The 19,596-nt window shown below is 44.6% G+C and overlaps 1 protein-coding gene and 1 long non-coding RNA gene across 2 annotated transcripts in view; one reads left to right on the top strand and one right to left on the bottom strand.

Moving 5' to 3' along the window:
• The window catches only part of PREP (prolyl endopeptidase), a 125,924-nt gene extending 123,375 nt beyond the window's left edge, over positions 1 to 2,549 (top strand). Inside the window, exons 14-15 of the mRNA XM_017345303.3 lie at positions 23 to 179; positions 1,844 to 2,549. Of these exons, the coding sequence (XP_017200792.3) occupies positions 23 to 179; positions 1,844 to 2,138 (452 nt within the window). The 3' untranslated portion in view covers positions 2,139 to 2,549. The remainder of the gene's footprint in view (positions 1 to 22; positions 180 to 1,843) is intronic.
• Positions 1 to 19,596, bottom strand: part of LOC103349858 (uncharacterized) — a 123,305-nt gene that overhangs the window by 7,607 nt on the left and 96,102 nt on the right. The window contains exons 3-5 of the long non-coding RNA XR_011389085.1: positions 4,321 to 4,559; positions 2,861 to 3,033; positions 339 to 465 (exon numbers count right to left, since the gene is read on the bottom strand). This is a non-coding gene — a long non-coding RNA (uncharacterized lncRNA). The remainder of the gene's footprint in view (positions 1 to 338; positions 466 to 2,860; positions 3,034 to 4,320; positions 4,560 to 19,596) is intronic.

A 19,596-nucleotide genomic window follows, 5' to 3' on the forward strand; every position in this document is an offset into this window, starting at 1 on the left:
CTCTTTCTGTCTTGGCATTTAGCTGCTTGTGCGAATCAGCGTCCTGACCTCTTTGGATGTGTTATTGCCCAAGTTGGAGTGATGGACATGCTGAAGTTCCATAAATACACCATCGGGCATGCCTGGACCACCGATTATGGGTGCTCAGAGAACAAGCAGCACTTCGAATGGCTTATCAAGTAAGGTTTGAATTCATCTGGATGTGCATACCTTGTTAATGGCTTGATATCAAATTGAACATAGTCAACAGGGTTAAAATTTGCCGCTTTGGCCTCTTCAGTGTCTTGTATTTGCATATAATTTACTCCAAAAGTTGGAGATGAGATAGGAAAACCTACCTGTCCTTCCTTGTTTTAATCCAGTCTTTAACAAAAACAGCAAACTACGTAGATTTCACAGGCAGCCTTCCAAGGATTGCTGTCCCCTTGCAGTCGGTCGGTCCTGCAGGTTCTGCCGGGACGGGCTCTGCAGATGAAATGCCTGCTTTCAGGCAGCTGCCCTTCAAACACTGAGGTTGTCCTGCATCATCCAACTGGTCCCAGGCCAATCCCAGAAACCCGTGATGCAGGGAACCTTTTCTGGGTGGAATTGGGGTGTAGCCACGAGGGCATTCGGGGAAGACAAGACCTCCAGAAGCCCCAATCAACATTTGGAGGGAGACGTGTTTTTCTCCCTGGTAAGCACCCAGACAGCCAACACCTTGATTTGGCCTTGAGAGGCCCAGAGCAGAGAACCATATTGCTGACTTTCAGAGTTGGGACATAAATTCTCAGCTGCTAAATTTGCCCTAATTTGTTAGTGCTGTAATCAAAAATGAATGCAAAAATGCATCATTTTGTGTGTTTTCCTTTTCTAAATTAAGAAATAAGGAACTTAGCTGTGCTTCCATATATTCCTCTTTTTAAATGTATTTTGTACTCTCAGTACAACTACATATTCATGAAAAAGTTCATGGGAAAACCAAAGATAAGTTTACTTTGGTGCAAAAAATACAAGGGGTCTTGAAAAGGTTTATGCATGGATTTCAAAACTTGTTCATCAAAATAAACTTATCATTTAGTTTTATTTTTCATAAACTTTTTGAAGTATGAGCTGCATTACTGAAATATCACAGGGCTCTTTTGTAACTCTCAGCTCCTTTGTGAATAATGAGGTAAACGATAGTCCTTTAACTTCTCTTTGTAGCTCTCTCGTTTCTGCCCATGTGTGGGAATAACCCTTGGACTAGCACAAGAGGCCCGTGTCCTCTTTCTTAGTGTTAGAATTCAAATTTTTATCAAAATTTCTAATTATTAATTTTTCTTTTTTTTTTCATTTCATGGCTAGCTTGCCACTTAGAAATTCAGTTAAAGTGGCAGCTATAAAAAAAAAAAACTCAATACTTTCAAAACTACAGGGAATAAAAGTTCAGTCTGAAAGCTATCATTTTTTAATGCAAATAGCTTCATGGACACACTCTGGTAAAATGCATGAGGGGTACTTCAGAAAGTTTCTGAAAAATTCAAAGCTCAGTTTATTTTGGCAAAAATCCATGCATGGTTGTTTTTTTTTTTTCATAATATGCATTTTTCCATGAACTTTCTGCACCAAAATAAGACAGGGCATATGCATAGTTTGGATCATTTCAACAGGCCCGAATTTCTTTTCTTATGCACATAAACGACAAAGGTTCCCGGTAGTCCTCGCCATGAGCACTCAGGGACTAGTTAGCTGCCAGCTCCTTGCTAGTGGAGGTAAGATGGCCACCTGCCCGAGTGCCCGTGCCACACAGTCCTCCTGGCGTCTCCCCCGGAACAGCTCGGCTTTTGAGATCCAGCCTCACGACTGCACCTGTGCCTTTCAGGTATTCTCCGCTGCACAACGTGAGGTTACCTGAGGCAGAGGACGTTCAGTACCCATCCATGCTGCTCCTCACCGCCGACCACGATGACCGGGTGGTCCCCCTCCACTCCCTGAAGTTCATTGCCACCCTTCAGTACATCGTGGGCCGCAGCCAGAAGCAAAGCAACCCCCTGCTCATCCACGTGGACACCAAAGCGGGCCACGGGGCAGGGAAGCCCACGGCCAAAGTGATAGAAGAAGTCTCAGATATGTTCGCATTCATAGCACGGTGCCTGAACATTGACTGGATTCAGTAAATGGAATTTCCCGCTCCCTCCTGACGGCCACAGAAAACCTCAAGGGCTTTTACACCATTCAGACGGAGAAACCACTGGGCGTATGGCTTCCCCCTGTGAACACTGTTCCTGCACACAGACTACAGTGGGACAGAACTGCCATGGGAATTTTATCTTTTTCAGGCTTCTCCTTTTAAACAAGTCCTTGGTGTTTCTTTTTTCCACCCTATCTGGGCACATGTTTAAAAAAGCAAACAAAAGGCATGTTTGGATAAATAGCTAAATGGCAACAAACAACAGTGTGACTACAAGATTGCTGAATTAAGGGCCGTAGTCAGGCATCCTTCGTATTTAACAACTCAGTGAAATTTGCTTCTATAACCGTAACCTATATATCTTTAAATAAATGTGAGAACTCCTCTCATGAAGAGACTTCTTTGCAATACTGATACATGCTGTTTAAGAAGTGGGGGGGCAGGTATTTCTGGTTCCTTTGCATTGAGGGGGGCAACTCCAGAAATATAGTTTACTGTGGGGGTAAGATTTATGCAACACGTCAGTTTCCAAACAATTAAGTTAGAGAACATGAGCACTGACAAGAAGGTGTGTTCACCCTCCCAGCTCCCGTGTCTCTTGGTGGCGGGGCTGTCCGAGCACATGTCACTCAGGCAGCTGGGATCTGATCTGGCACTGTTTGGGTTTGGATGCCTCCTGTAAAAATTGCAAAGTTAAAGTTAACTCACCTCTCTGTCAGTATTAAATTGGTTACAAAGTATTCCTGGAAATCCGAGTACATTGGATTTGACACTAAGGGATCAGGTGAGTGAATCGTTCCAACAGATGCATTTGTCCAAGCTGATCTTCCGGCCAGGAATTCCTACATTTCCCAAACTGTTTCCCCACCATGGGCCACTTCCTGGAAATAGAAATAATCAATACATAAAAAAAGTTTGGCTTATTCTAGGCCATCACCCTCCCCAAGAAGCATTTAGAAGCTACACCATTCTTTAAAGCTCTGTCCATAAAAGCTTGCTTGCAATGTTCCTTTGGGGTATCGGCTTAGGAAATGCTAATCTAATTTATGAGACAAAAATGGTTTTCTTGGTCTTACTTTATCAGATATGATGAAAATAATTAACCATCTATTTTGTATAAAATATCCTTATATAAAGTAGCCTAAAAGATTACTTCATTATTCTAATCACTGGTACTTTTGCAAGTCCTCTTTTCCAAATTGTGCATGTCTGTGTTCCTCAGACACTCTCTCCACTCCTCAAGTTGTAGTTCAAAATCAGACACCATCTTCTGTGCATGACTACAAACCAAGCACAGTTGAAGTGTGGCCCCATGGTTTTGTTTTGCTCTTCTAGAATCCTGTTTTCTAATGCTGTTAAAGTACTGTACATAATGCAGCTGGCAATGCACACTGATTCACTGAGACCCCCTGGAGAACAAGTCTACACTGGTAGCCAGTGCATGCCAAGACACTGATGACCTCACCCTCAGACGAGTGCTGCCACCAGCTAACTGCCATGGTACTTCTTAGTAGTGTGGCCAAAAACTGTTTAGTTTAAAAATTAAACAAAACAGTAAAATTCAGCTGCACAGTTAAGCCAAAGGCAGCCTGTTCCTCAGACTAAGGGCCATTGTGGGTACAGAATACTGAGTTGTACCCACTTGGTCTGGAGCATTTTCAAGCTTGCACAGCCAGCCAGTCTTTCCCACTGAGGTCTCCTCCTCAACAGCAGAGAGTAGAAGTACAGCGTAGAACCCTTGATCTCCAGGAGAGTCAGCCAGGCCTGCATGCAAATCCCAACTCGGCAGTTCAGTAACCGGTGAGGATGAGGAATAAAGGAGTAGACTGCTACATGCCCAGCATATAGTTGGCCTCCGATTCTAAGCTCTCTTCCAACCATTTCTGACCTAGATTTTAGCAGGACAACTGATCCCACCAACACATCTCTTAAATGTTAAGCACTGGGAGCAAGAATTGAGCTCTCAGGAAATCTCTGTGTGACGCCACCTGTCCTGTGTGCTCTGCCCTTCAGTTCTGTCGTTCTTTGGTCTGTGGAGCTTTGCGGGGAATGAGCACATTACACAGGTGGTCCAACTGTCTCCTGCCAGGACCTTGCTGAACACACCACAGAACCCTTGTTAGCTTTGTAAAATAAAATCACAAGTAGGCCATTTAATGTGTACATACCTAGGATGTTGCAAAACCTTGCAGTTAATCATGTTTCTTGAACACTGCACCAAGGTTCCAGCCGCTATACACAAATGGTGCTACCAGTGTGAACAGGTTTACTTTCAGCTCAGGGAGCCTGTGGCCAGTCTCGTCATGTTTGGCAGGCACCTTGCCAACCTCAGCAGGTCCCCAGGGCAAACCACCATAGGTAATGCCCAGAAGGAGTCGCAAGACTCAAAAGATGGGTTAAGGATGGGCTGGAAAGAAGCAGAGATCAGATTGTCAGAAGTGTAAAGCCAATGGTGTTAGACATGAGGCGGATGAATGAGGAACACGGAGCCACACTCTGCACCCATTCCTAGTCCAGGGGCTAGAGATGCAGAAAGATCCCTGCGCTTATCCAGTTGACACTCTGAGAAGGCAACAGATGATGACACCTTGTCTTGCTCAGCATGCACCCTGTGCCACCTTGTTCTGCACTGTGTCACCTCTGAAGTTGCCAATATTTCATTTGGCAAAGGCTCAAGTTTCCCTAGCCACGAAGTGGGCAGCCAGGGCAGTAACGTAGCAGCCCCTGGTCACTGCACTCTGTCATGGTCAGGATGTCTGTTGTCTACCCAAAATTTATATGCGAGAGCCTCAAAAAGTTCATGGAAATTAAAGCCTAACCTCCTGGCTAAGTGATGGTGTTAGCAAGCGGGTCTTCAGGAGCTTAGGTCATGGCAGCAGAACCCTCATGAATGGCATGAATGCCCTCCTAAGACACGTCTAATATAGAGCCCTCTTCCCTTCCACCAGGTAAGGCCACAGCAAGATGATCTCATCTATGAGCCAGTGCCTTCATCTTGGACTTGCCAGCTTCCAGACTTGAAGAAATAAACTTCTGTTGTTTATAAGCCACCTGCTTTATGATATTTTGTTATAGGAGTTCCAACAGGCTAAGATGCTTAACCGCTAATCTGTTAGCAAGATAAACAAAACGTTAATTCAGGAATAAGCAACAGCTGGGAAGAGCCATTGAACAGTCTGTGAAAAGGAATGCTACCATAGCCACGTAGATCAAAGAGCACCACCTCCAGGAAGCTACACTTGAACCAAGAATGAGGGATAGACAGTGGGCAAAGAGGGTGGGAATCAGGCCATTGGAGGAAAAGCAAGAAGCCTGGTTGGGGGAGCCAGGAGAACAAGTAGGGGAGAGCAGTGGTCCAGCCCAAGTGAAACCACCATGGGGGGACCCTACTCACAGCCACATGGAGGACTGACTCTAGGATGCCTGGGATAGAGCAGGAAGGTATTTAAAAAGAAGGTGCTCATAGCGCCTTGAAGGGAGTTTGGGGCTTGGGGTAGTAGGAACCTGCACATGACACATCTGTGTCACTGATGAACCTCAAGGATGTGCCATGTGAAAGGAGCCAGACACAGATACACATATCAAAGATGATTCCATTTTTTTAGGATGTCCAGAAAAGGCAATTCATTAAAGACAACATAGATCAGTGGGTGCATGGCGCTGGAGGTGGAAATACAGACTAAATGGAAGAAAGGATCTTCCCAGGCTGATGGAAATAGTCTAGATGATGGTGATGGTTATCCAACCTGATCAGTTTACAAAAATGTCATCGAATTGTACACTTGAAATGGGCGAGTCTCATGGTATGTGAGTTATGCCTCAATAAAGTTGTCAAAATAAAACTGGAGTGAAATAAAGAGAAAAAGGAACCCAGAATCTCACTGAGTGCCATCCAGGAAGAGGGATACAAGTGGGCAAGGCAGGTGACAGAGGGCTGAGATGAAAGCTTGCGCATCAAGCTGGGGCAAGGGAGCGGAGGGCTGTTTTCCACTGCAGTCTCTGTCAGGTTACATCTCAGAGCAAGGCTGTCGCTCTACCAGCTCTGCTCTTTAGATCAGACATCAGGTCTGCTGATCATGACCTGAGACTCTCCCCTGTGTCTGCCTCTCTAGGCTCAGAGCCTCCTGCAGACAGACGCACTGAGAGACTGGCAGGGAGAGACCAGAGAAAGCAGGCTCTGGGGGATGCTGGGTAAATAACTATGAAAGGTCTTATTCTCTTCACTGTGCAAGAGAAAATGTCTTGGTAGCCATTTATGGAGATTATTAAATAACTGTCATAATTACTAAATACCTTCTTAAATGCCAAATAACCCTAGGAATTATAAATAAAATAATGGTAATTATGATTTAGAAGGTGATTTAGATTAGTCTACAATGAAAGTATTGTACAGTCTTCTAGTTACAAAGTACCTAAAGATTTTGGTAAAATACCAAGAGCTTCCTTTGAAGCCTGACTTTGAAGAGAGTCAAACAGAGGTTAATCTGAAAACAAGATCAAAACATGACAACTCTAAGTTCCAGAGGAAATGATGGGAGTAGACACAGGGAACGTGTAACTTCCCCCGGGAGTCAGATGTTGGCTCTGCCACTGGCACTTCCTCAGATGTCCAGGCCCAGGCAACCTCATCCCCAAAAGTTGCAAGAACCAGAACACCAGAGTCCCTTAGTTGTCCCGCCTCATAATGTAAAATTTGTTCTAATTCATCTAGGAAGTTGCTAGATGCTAATATCTTTTGAGAGGGAGAATGACTGAGACAGGCTTCGTTATTTGTTAACACCTGCACATTTGAGTTAATTTTGCTATTTTCTAGAGAATAGTAGAGCTAGGAGTAACACTTGGATGAAGTGCAGTTAAAGTTTTCACAACGAAGAAGAGACTGGTCAGAGTCCAGAGGTAGGTTGCAAGGGATTGAGCAGGACTGGAATCCTCAAACTCATGCAGCCATTTAAACCTCAAAGTCTAAGGCAGACACTGTGGCAGAGTGGATAAGCCCCTCTAGGGATGCCTACACCTCACAGAGTATGTGGGTTCAAGTCCCACTTCGGGCTCTGATCAAGCTTTCTGTTAAAGCACACCCTGGGAAGCAGATGATACACTTGGGGTTCTGCTACCCATGGGGGAGACCTGGTTTCAGACTGCTCCAGCCCCAGCTATTGTGGGCATTTGGAAAGTGAACCAGAGGATGGAAGCTCTCTGTATGTCTCACTCTGTGACTCTGCCTTATAAATAAATGAAAATTAAACTGCCTTTTAAAAAGATTTACTTATTTGAAAGGCAGAGTTACAGAAGCAGGGGCAGGGGCGGGGGATGAGGGAGAGATCTTCCATCTGCGGGTTCACTTCCCAGATGGCCACAATGGCCAGAGCTGAGTAGATCCGAAGCCAGGAGCCAGGCGCTTCTTCTGGTGTTTTATCTCCCATGTGATACAGGGGCCCAAGGACTCAGGCCATCTTCTACTGCTTTCCCAGGCCACAGCAGAGCTGGATTGGAAGTGGAACAGCTGGGACTTGAACCGGCGCCCATGTGGGATGCCGGCAGCGCAGGCAGCAGTTTTACCCACTACACCATAGTGCCGGCCTCTAAACTGCTTTTTAAAAATTTCAGTCACATTAATTGTTGATGGGCTAAAGGTAGAGGCTTAGATCAGATTATGGTGGCTAGGAGGTGGGGCCAGTGGAAAGTCTTTAGATCTCTTTATAACTCTGCCTTTCAAATAAACGAACAAATCTTTTTAAAAAGAAGCTTCCCTCAGATATTTTAGTTAAAGTAACAGAAAGCTAACACCTAAGTGTTAGGAAGCTATGATTCCAGAAAGAAAGTAGAAAATAGATATGGCAATGAAGTTTGCCTGCCTCTCACTCTTAGCCCAGAACAGCTGTTGCAAGATTGAGTGGCCTTATCTGTCACTCAGGGGTCTAACCCCAGGAATCCCACAATGTCAAGAGCCCCAGCTGACGCACTGATCAAAGTGGTAAAGAAACAGAAAATATTCAGCCAGAACCAGTCCTGAGTGGTAGAAAAGGAAAATTATTAGGCACACAGGAACCAGAACTAATTCACAGGTATACTATTGGCCATATTTCATGTACATTGTTTCAAGACCTGCATTTTTCTAAGCTGCACACTTCAGAAAAAAAGATGTCTGGGGCCGGCGCAGTGGCATAGTGGGTAAAGCCACCAACTGCAGCGCCAGCATTCCATATGGGCACCGGTTCGAGACCCGGCCACTCCACTTCCAAGCTAGCTCTCTGCTACGGCCTGGGAAAGTGGTGGAAGACGGCCCAAGTCCCTTGGCCCCTGCACCCACGTGGGAGACCTGGAAGAAGCTCCCGGTTCCTAGCTTCAGATTGGTGCAGCTCTGGCCATTGCAGCCATCTGGGGAGTAAACTAGCAAATGGAAGACTTCTCTCTCTGCCTCTGCCTCTCTGTAACTCTGCCTTTATTTAAAAAAAAAAAAAAAGGTATTTTTTAGTGATATTTTCAAATCATGCAAAATGCTGCTGGGAATTTTTTAACTTTGTACTTTAGTGATCCTGAACATTTTTTCATGTGTCTGTTGGCCATTTGGATTTCCTCTTTTGAAAAATGTCTATTGAGGTCCTTGGCCCATCTCTTAAGTGGGTTGTTTGTTTTGTTGTTGTGGAGTTTCTTGATCTCTTTGTAGATTCTGGTTATTAATCCTTTCTCTGTTGCATAGTTTGCAAATGTTTTTTCCCATTCTGTCAGTTGCCTCTTCACTTTCCTGTTTCTTTTGCAGTACAGAAACTTCTCAATTTGATGCAATCCCAATAGTTAATTTTGGCTTTGACTGCCTGTGCCTCTGGGGTCTTTTCTAAGAAGTCTTTGCCGGTGCCAATATCTTGCAGGGTTTAGACATACAGAAAAGCTGCTAGAAACTTAGAACTCTATATGACCTTCACTCAGATTTTCTTGATGTTGATACATTCTGTAATCACAGTAAAATTATGGAAACCTGGAAATGATCATGGTTACAGTACTTTTGTTAACCTGTGCACATTATTCGAAGTGTCTCCTATGAACTGTCCTTTTTCTGCCTTGAGAGTCCACATTGCATGTAGTCCTTACATCACGTTATCCTCCTCCAGTGTGTGACAGGGTCTTTCCTTGCCTTTCATCAGCCAAGACAGCTTTCAAGAACACTGGCCTGTTACCTTGTAGAATGTTCCTCATTTGGATTTTGATGTTTTCTCCTAACTAGGCTAAGTTTGTGCATCTGTTGCAAAAATGCCCCAGAGCTTAGGCTGCATACATTGTATCAAGAGGCACCTGGTGCTGATACATCTCATTCCTGGTGGCATCAACTTGGATCATTTAGTTAAGGTGGGGTCTGCCTAGTTCCTCTGCTGCGAAGTGGCTGCTTTTCTTTTAAAGATTGGTTTGTAATATAAGGGAAGCTGTAGTTTACCTATAATAATATGCATAGACACCACTTTTGGGGAAAACATTCAAGTTATAACATAATTTACAGCTTTATTTATATGTTTATACATATATGTGTTTAAAACATTTATGTATTTATTTGAAAGGCAGAGTCACAGAGAAACAGCGTCTATATGCTAGTTCACTCCCCAGATTGCCACATTAGCTGGGGCTGGGCCAGGCCAAAGCCAGGAACCAGGAACTCCATCTGGATCTCCCACACGGATGCAGGGGCCCAAGCACTTGGGCCATCTTCTGCTGCTTCCTTGGGCCATTAGCAGGGAGCTGGATAGGAAGTGAAACAGGGGCCGGCATTGTGGTGTGGCAGGTTAAGCTGCTGTCTGCAGCACTGGCATCCCATATGGGTGCCGGTTCGAGTCCTGGCTGCTCCACCTCCAATCCAAATCCCTGCTGATGTGCCCGGGAAGACAGCAGGGGATGGCCCAAGTCCTTAGGCCTCCACACCCATGTGGAAACCTGGAAGAAACTCCTGGTTCCTGGCTTCACCCTGGAAAAAAAGGAAGTGGAACAGCTGGGATTCTAACAAATGCTCATTTGGGATGCCAGCCTTGCAGGTGGCAGCTTAACCCATAATGCCACAATGCTTGTCCCAGTTTATGTGTGTGTTTGTTTTTTTATGAGTGTGTGTGTTTGTAAGTTTCTTGAGTTCCCCACCACAACACGTAGTCTTTACTATCTATCCTGTCACCTAGGCCTGGAAGATTTGAATTTTGCTTCTTAAATCCAGTCATTAACCAAGTTCTACCGATTCTACCTACTAAACATGCCTCAAATGTGTCCATTTCTCTCTCCTCATCACAACTGTAATTTGTCACTGACTCCAAGTGTTGCACCCCTTAAATTCCATCTGCTCACTGACTGCAAAGCATTAAAAATAATGGGGCTGGTGTTGTGGCACAGTGGATTAAGCTGCTGCTCGCGATATCCATGTCCCATGTTTGAGTCCTGGCTGCTCCATTTCCAATCCAGTTCCCTGTTAATGCATCTTGGGAGGCAACAGATGACCGTTCAAGTGCTGGGGCTTCTGCCATCCATGTGGAAGACCCAGATGGAGTTCCGGGCTCCTGGCTTCAGCCTGATCCAGCCCTGGATGTTGAGGGCATTTGAACAGTGAACCAGCAGGTGAAAGATCTTTCTGTTTGTCTCTCTCACTCTCACATTGCCTTTCAAGTAGATATGAATAAAATAATTCATCTTGAATAAATGATCAGGACACCTGTTGCTTTTGAGCCCTCAATATCTTCCCATCATCCTCAGAGATGATCTCTGCAGCAAAGCCTGAACCAGACCCTCCATGGTGAGAGCAGAGGAAACAGATCCCCTGAGCAGATGACAAGTCAATCTCCCAACAGCAAGTCAGATCACCTGGGGAGCTTGTATAAACTGTGAACCTAATGTCCTGCCCACAGAGATGCTGACTCAGTAGAAGGAACCTGAGAGCTGTACCATTAAAAGCTCCCCAAGTGGTTCTCATGATGGGGTCAGCTGAGAAATCAGCAATCTAGCACGCAGATGATCCTGGTTCTTCGGGGTGGCTATGTCTGCGATGCTATTACAATCCTGCTGTCACTTCGTACCTACATTCAATTGAAATTACATCATACTAAAGGTTTTCTTTAAAAAACCAGCAAAGCCATTTCAAGATGAGTACCCAAGGGAAAACACTGGAACTCAGCAAAGGAGATGTGGGGACCCCATGGGACATGGGATGCCGGGATGGCAAAAGAAAGAGAGGGTCAAAAACAGCTGGCAACTGTGACCCCAGTCCCACAGCTGGGGAAATCCCCACAGTAGGGCAAGGGGTAAGCAGGGAAGCCCTGTCAGGGCCAGCTCTGTGGGCAGCCTTCATAGGTATTCCTAGCTGCAAGCGATGTGCAGTCATCACAGTGCAGTTCAGTAAAGGGAGCTTCCTGGACTTCTGGCATCTCCTTCCCCCACCCCCCCACCCAGAGGACAGGTGGCAGCAGCAGGATGCCTCCTTGGGAAAGGAGTCACTGTCATGGAATCCACTCTGCCCTAAGGGAAAGAAGCCCTTTCAAGTCCTCATCCCTGGGGCCCCATAGGTGTTCCACCATACCAGAAGAAAGGACAACAGCCTCACAAACCAAACCAAACCAGACCAGACCCAGCAGCACACCCGTGACCCCAACACCCGTGACCCCAGCACCAGAGCCCATGCTGCTTTCTGCACCACAAGAGCTGGGGCAGGGGAGAGGAGGTGGGCTGAACAGAGAGGTGATCTTGCCCCAGGACCCAGGGAGAAGGGGCACCTGCCCTCACAGATGTGAGTCTCTTCCCCCAACTCTGTCCTCTCCTCTGCTTCCTGGGTGAGTGCTCATCACCCCTGGACCCTCATGTAACAGGATTGCTCACCAGGGCTCCCATGACCTCACTGTGGGCCCTTGTACCACTCCCTCACTTGTAGGACCCTGCCAGGACCACCAGTCTGAGACCCCAGACCCACAGGGTGTCACTGGGACTGCATACCCCACCCAGACTGCCTGTCAGCACATCTCTCAGGATCCTATCCCAGCCCCTGTGAGTGTGCAGGAACTACTAACTCATCCCTGCATCCTCAATCACGACTGGGAGCATGCACCCCCTTAGGACTGCAGGTTGAGACCCCAGCCCTACCTCTGCCTCAGCAGGCTGCTTCCACAATGGTATTCCCTGCCTAGACTTCCTGACACTTTCCTGTGACTCTGGTCCTGTCCCCACAGGTGCTGCAGGATACCGTAATTCTGTCCCCAACTTCACATACCTGCCAGGACCTAGTGTCACCTAAGTACTCCAGGTCACCTGAACAGACTATTAATAAGAAATGAGATCAACTCAGTAATTAAAAATCTCCCAACAAAGGAAAGCCCAGGGCCAGATGACGTCACTGAGTTCCATGTATCTTTTGAGGAAGAACTAACACCACTTTTTCTCAAACTACTACAAAAAACCAGAAAACAAGGAACCTTTAGAAACCCATTTTTTGAGACTAGTGTTACCCTGATACTAAACCCAGACAAAAACACAACATATAAAGGAAACCATAGGCCAGTCTCTCTGATGAACACAGATGTAAAAATTTTCCACAAAAATAATAGCAAATCGAAGCCAACAATACATAAAAATATTGTTCACCGGCCGGTGCCGCGGCTCACTAGGCTAATCCTCCGCCTTGCGGCGCCAGCACACTGGGTTCTAGTCCCAGTCGGGGCACCAGATTCTGTCCCGGTTGCCCCTCCTCCAGGCCAGCTCTCTGCTATGGCCAGGGAGTGCAGTGGAGGATGGCCCAAGTGCTTGGGCCCTGCACCCCATGGGAGACCAGGAGAAGCACCTGGCTCCTGCCATCGGATCAGCGCGGTGCGCCGGCCGCAGCGTGCCAGCCACGGCAGCCATTGGAGGGTGAACCAACGGCAAAGGAAGACCTTTCTCTCTGTCTCTCTCTCTCACTGTCCACTCTGCCTGTCAAAAAAAAAATATATTGCCGGCGCCGTGGCTCAATAGGCTAATCCTCCACCTTGCGGCGCCGGCACACCGGGTTCTAGTCCCGGTTGGGGCGCCGGATTCTGTCCCGGTTGCCCCTCTTCCAGGCCAGCTCTCTGCTATGGCCAGGGAGTGCAGTGGAGGATGGCCCAGGTGCTTGGGCCCTGCACCCCATGGGAGACCAGGAAAAGCACCTGGCTCCTGGCTCCTGCCAGGATCAGCGCGGTGCGCCGGCTGCAGCGGCGGCCATTGGAGGGTGAACCAGCGGCAAAGGAAGACCTTTCTCTCTCTCTGTCTCTCTCTCTCACTGTCCACTCTGCCTGTCAAAAAAAAAAAAAAAATATATATATGTTGTTCACCATGATCAACTGAGATTTATCCCTGAGATGCAGAAATGGCTCAATAATCAATAAACACAATTAATCATATCGACAGAATCAAGGATAAAAAACATATGATCGGGGCTGGCACTGTGGCGCAGTAGGTTAATCCTCCGCCTGTGGCAACAGCATCCCATATGGGCACCGGTTTGAGTCCCGGCGGCTCTTCTTCCCATCCACCTCTCTGCTATGGCCTGGGAAAGCAGTAGAAGATGGCCCAAGCGCTTAGGCCCCTGCACCCATGTTGGAGACCAGGGAAAAGCTCCTGGCTCCTGGCTTTGGGTCAGCGCAGCTCTGGCGTTACAGCCATTTAGGGAGTGAACCAACAGACAGAAGACCTCTCTCTCTGTCTCTCCTTCTCACTGTCTTCAACTCTCTCTCTCAAATAAATAAATAAAATCTTAAAAAAATGATCATTTCAACTAATGTAGAAAAAATACTCAAGATTCCACATCCATTCACAATCAAAATTCTGAACAAATAATCTATAAAAGGAGCACACTTCAACAGAATAAAGGCTATTTTTAACAAACTCAAAGCCAACATCAGACTGAATAGCTCCCTCTAAGATCTGGAGCCAGACAAGGATGTCCACTGTCACTGTTCTTTTTTATATTGTACTGGGAGTCTTATCCAGGGCAACTAGGCAAGAGAAATAAATAAAATTCATACAGATAGGAAAGAATGAAATCAAATTATCCCTGTTTGCAGATGATGCAGTTCCTTATACAGAAAGACTTAAAGACTCTACCAGAAGACTGCTATAATTGATAGATGAACTCAGTAAAATTGAACGATGCAAAATTAACATAAAACAATGGCACTTTACACACTAATAATGAACTTGATGGAAAAAATTATGAAAGCAGTTCTCATACTATCAACAAAAATTAATATCTATAAATAAACTCAACTGAAAATATGATAGAACTTTACAATAAAAATGATGAAACATTATGAAAGAAATTGAAGACACACACAAGACTTCCCATGTTTATAGATTGGAAGAATTAGTATCATTAAAATACCAATTAAGATTAAAATGCCCAAGTGATACACAGATTGAATGCAACTCCCATAAAATACCAATGACTTTCCACAGTTCTAGAACAAAACAATCCTAAAATTCATATGGAAGAAGACCCCCAAATAGTCAAAGCAATCTGGAGCAAAAAGAACACAGTGGAAACATCTCACTACCTGATTTTAATACACAGCTACAGCATACACACACAGACCAATGGAATAGAGATTCCAGAACTGCATCCACACATACACAGCCAACTGATTCTTGGCACAATTGCCAAAGCCATGGCCTGGAAAAGGAACAGTCATGTTAGTAACTGGCACAGGGGAAACTGAGTATCCATATGCAGAGGACTCAAACTAGACACTGTTCTCACTGATGTCTCACTCTACACAAAAATCAAGTAAAAATGGATCAAAGACCTAAAACCTAGGGAACTACTAGGAGAAAACATAAAGAAGCAATTCAAGACATTAGCTTGAATAATGGTTTTACGGATAAAACCACTAAAGCACAGGCAACAAAAGCAAATATAGATAAAGGGAGTTGTACCAAACTAAGAAGTTTCTGCACAGCAAAGGAGTCAACAGAGGGAAGAGACAAGTGACAGAACAGAAGAACATTTTGCAAACCCCACATCTGACAAAGGATTAATATTCAGAACATACAATGGGGTGGGAGTTGCGGTGTAGTGAGTTAAGCCCACCCTTGGATGCCCGCAACCCATAACGGAGTGAGGAATTCCAGTCCTGGCTCTTCTGCTTCTCATCCAGTTTCCTGCTGGAGCCTCCTGGAAAGCAACAGATGATGGCTCAGGTGTTTGTGTCCCTGCCACCCATGTAGAAGACCTAGTTGGAGTTCCTGCCTCCTGGCTTCCGCCTGGCCCAGCCCTGGTTGTTGTGGGCATTTGAGGAATGAGCCAGTAGATAGAAAACCAATCGATCAATCTCAATCAGTCTCAGTCTCTTTCAAGTAAATGAAAATAAACATTTTTAAAAGAATATTTAATTATCCCAAACCACTCAATAGTAAAAAGTAAATAATCTAGTTTTAAAATGGGCAAATGATCCAAATAGATCAAAAGCAATAGGCCCTTGGCCTAGCAGGGAAGCTGCCCATTAGAACACTCAAGTCCCACATCAAAGTACCTTTGTTCAATACCTTGCTCTGGATCCTCATTCCAGTTTTCTGCTAATGCAGACCCTGGAACACAGCAGGATGGTTCCTGTCATGCATGTGGGAAACCTGGATTGAGTTTCCAGGAGGCTCCAGCCCAGCGCTTGCTATTGCAGGAATCTGGGAAGTCAACCAGCACATAGGAATTTGCATACTCCCCCAAATAAAAAAAATTAAAGATATGTTTAGTGCAAAAATTGTTTAAGTCCATGCATGCAGGGTCTTCAAAAAGTTCATGGAAAAATGCACATTATAAAACAATTATGCATGGATTTCCAAATTTTTTGCACCCCCAAAACAAAATTTCATTTCATTTCCCATGAACTTTTTAAGGCATCCTTGTATATTCAGTGTAATTTTATTCAATCATAAGAGGAATATTATTTGCCGCAAAATGGATGGAACTGGAGGACATGATGTTAAGTAAAAGAAATCAGACATAAAACAAATAATATATATTCTCCTATGTGGAAGGCAAAAAAAAATGTAGATACGAATGTAGAATACTGATTATTAGGCACCAGGAAGGCTGAGGAGGGAGGCAGAAGGAAGTTGGATAATGGATACCAAAACAATCAGAAAAAGTTCCGACGTTCTTTAAGACAGTAAGGTGATTCGAGTCCATAATAACCTATATTTGATAAACAAATAGAAGGGAGGAGCTTGAAGGCTCCAAAGTAATGACAAGGAAGAAATGTTATCACCCTGATTTAATCAGTTCATATTCTATACGTTTATTGAAATATCACACTGTACCCCAGAAATAAATGTCAAGTGTTAAGGAAATTTTTAATGGTCAAGGAGATGGAGATGCTAACTAACCAGATGTGATTATCACCCTCTGAATACATAAATTGAATTATCCTACCATACCCCATAATGCACAATTAAAATAACTTTTAAAAGAACAACTGACACAAAAGACTAAAATCCTGAATTGCATGTGACAAACTGGTAGAATATCAGATTTTCTCAGCTCAGTGTAAAGTTCATATAAGGACAGTATTATAAAAGATTCACTGAATAACAGCAAGCATTATATAAATCCAAAAATAAATAATCAGCTAAATGAGAAGTCTTGGCATATTCTAACTTCTGTAGAATTTGCATGTTACTAGGGTGTTATTTTTCTTGAGAAAGATAATATTTTGTTTCCTAGACTCATTGAATTTAGCTCCCTAATGGTAAGAACATAATCCTTTTGGGATCATGGATGAAGCCTTGCTGTCATGGTTTAAAGATCGTAACTACTATCAGTGTTCAGCAAAAGCATTTACTAAACCTTAACCCTCAAATTTCAAAACCCAGGCCAGGCAGTATCCATGCCTGTGCCATAACAAGAAACACTGCATACCATATTTGCTCCTACAATTTGAAAGACAAATGTAGAGAGTTTACCTCATGCTACATATGTCTTTAGTCATTTTTAATATTTTCAAATTTGTTAACACTCATGAATTTCTAAAATCTAAGCAAACAATTCTACTGAGTTCCTCATACTTTTACAAGGGTGCATTCCAAAACCCTACACATCAGACTTATGAAAGCCTCAGCATAATTCACAACACAGAAACCTTAACCTTATTTCTTAGTTGGCAAAATACATTTTCCAACAGAGAAATTCACAGTTCAGATTAGGGGTGGATGTTTGGTACAATAGTTAAATCACTGCTTGGGATGCCTGCACCTCATATTGGGGTACCTGGATTCAAGTCCCGGCCAACTTTCTGCTAACGCACACCCTGGGAAGCAGCAGGTGCTGGCTCAAGTACTTGGGTCGCTGCCAAAGATCTGGGAAACAAGAAGTTCCAGGCTACCGGCACGGCCTAGTCCAGCCCTAGCTGCTGTGGGCATTTGAGGGAAAAACCACTGGATGAAAGATCTCTTTCTCTCTTTCATATAAAATGAAAATAACAAAAATTTTAAAAGAAAGTTCAAATTAAGTTTATCCAATTACTTCAAAGGACATCTCAGATGCTTAGTTATGAATGAATGATACATCTCTGTGTAGGTTTTTTTTTATGGAAATGGGTTATGAACTCCTTTGGGTAAATACCAAGAAGTACAACTGCTAGATTAAATGGTTAAGAGTATGCCTAGTTTTTTATTAGAAACTGGCAAGCTATCTTCCGAAGTGGCTGAACTGTTTTTCACATTCCCAGCAAGGAATGTGAATTCCTATTGCTTTATTTTAGCCAGCATTTGGCATGGTTTCTGTTGCAGATTTGGCCATTTTAAGAGGTGTATAGGGATGTCTTATTGTCATCTTAATTTGCATTTCCAGAGACATATGATGTGGAACATCTTTCACAGGCTTATTTACCATCTTTATAACTTCTTTGGAGAGATGTCTCTTAAAACTGTGGTCCATTTTCTTATTAAAGATTTATTTACTTGAAAGCCAGAGTTACACGGCGGGGGGGGGGGGGGGGGGGGGAGGGAGAGAGAGGGAGAGGGGGAGAGAGAGAGAGAGAGAGAGAGAGAGAGGTCTTCCATCCGCTGGTTCACTCCCCAATTGGCCACAATGGCCAGGGTTGCACTGGAGCTTCTTCCAAGCCTCCCACACGGGTGCAGGGGCCCGAGGACTTGGGCCATCTTCCACTGCTATCCCAGGCCATAGCAGAGAGCTGGATTGGAAGTGGAGCAGCCAGGTCTCAAGCCGGCGCCCATATGGGATGCTGGCGCTTCAAGCCAGGGCTTTAACCTGCTGTGCCACAGCGCCAGCCCCAACTTAGGACCATTTTTAAGTCAGGTTGATTTTGTTCTTATTCTTACTTTAAAGAGCACTTTCTATATAAGGGTACCTCAAAAAATTCATGGAAAATGGAATTGAAAGTTCATGAGTTTATTTTGGTGCATTTTGTTTATAGCATGTGGGGGAAAAACTTACTCATGGATTTCAATAGTTTTCACACCAAAATAAACATTTAAACTATTTCTCAAATTTTTGAAGTATGCTTGCATTTTTGATAACGGTCCTTTATCAGATATATGTTAACAGACAGACCCAATATACCTTCAATAAAAATTTTCTCCCAGTCTGTGGCTTGTCTTCTCATTTTCTTACCATTGTCTTTCACATAGCAGTTTTTAGTTTTCTTGAAGTTTTGAGTTATCAATTATTCCCTTAATGAATTATGCCTTTGGTATTAAATGTAAACATTTTTATGATATCCGAGATCATCCTGATTTCCCCCTTTGATCTCTTTTAGGACTTTTATAGCTTTGTGTTATACATTTAGGTCTATTTTCCACTTTGAGATAATTTTTGTGAAGGACAGAGTCTTGTCTAGATTCATTTTTTATAAAGGGATAGCCAATTGTTGTAGACCATTTGTTGAAAAGTCTAGTTTTTCTGAATTGTATTAGCTCTGCTGTGGGGAGCAACCCGGACTAGACTAAGTTACCCGAATTAAGACTTATTCTATGCATCTGCTCTCCCACAATATGGCGCTGGGAGAGGAGAAAACAGCTTCTACCCAGCTGCCTCCAGTTCAACCAATAAACAGCAGGACCTGCTCCTGATTGGAGGAGAGCAGCGTACTCGGCATGTGGGCAGCCGAGTTGGGATTGGCAGAGGAGGACTATAAAGGAGGAGAGAGACGGCATGCACCAGGCACATCTAAGAGGAACATCTAAGGGGAACACCTGTGCAGCCCCCGAGAGAGCCGGCCGGCGGTGTGCCGCTCCCCTGCGGAAGTGGGGAAAGTGGCCAGGGGGAACCGCCCTTCCACGGAGGTGGAAGGGACAGTAGCCAACCCGGGAAGAACCAGCAGCAAACCCAGGGAGGGCCGAGCAGACGAAAGAACAGCGCAGGGTCCTGTGTCGTTCCTCCACGAAGAGGGGGAGCGACATAATGGTGCCGTGACTTAGATATGAAGCCTAGGCAGGGTTTAGTGTCGTTCCTCCACGAAGAGGGG

The sequence above is a fragment of the Oryctolagus cuniculus genome, chromosome 5, assembly GCF_964237555.1.
Source record: "Oryctolagus cuniculus chromosome 5, mOryCun1.1, whole genome shotgun sequence".
In the NCBI taxonomy this organism is placed as follows: Eukaryota; Metazoa; Chordata; class Mammalia; order Lagomorpha; family Leporidae; genus Oryctolagus; species Oryctolagus cuniculus.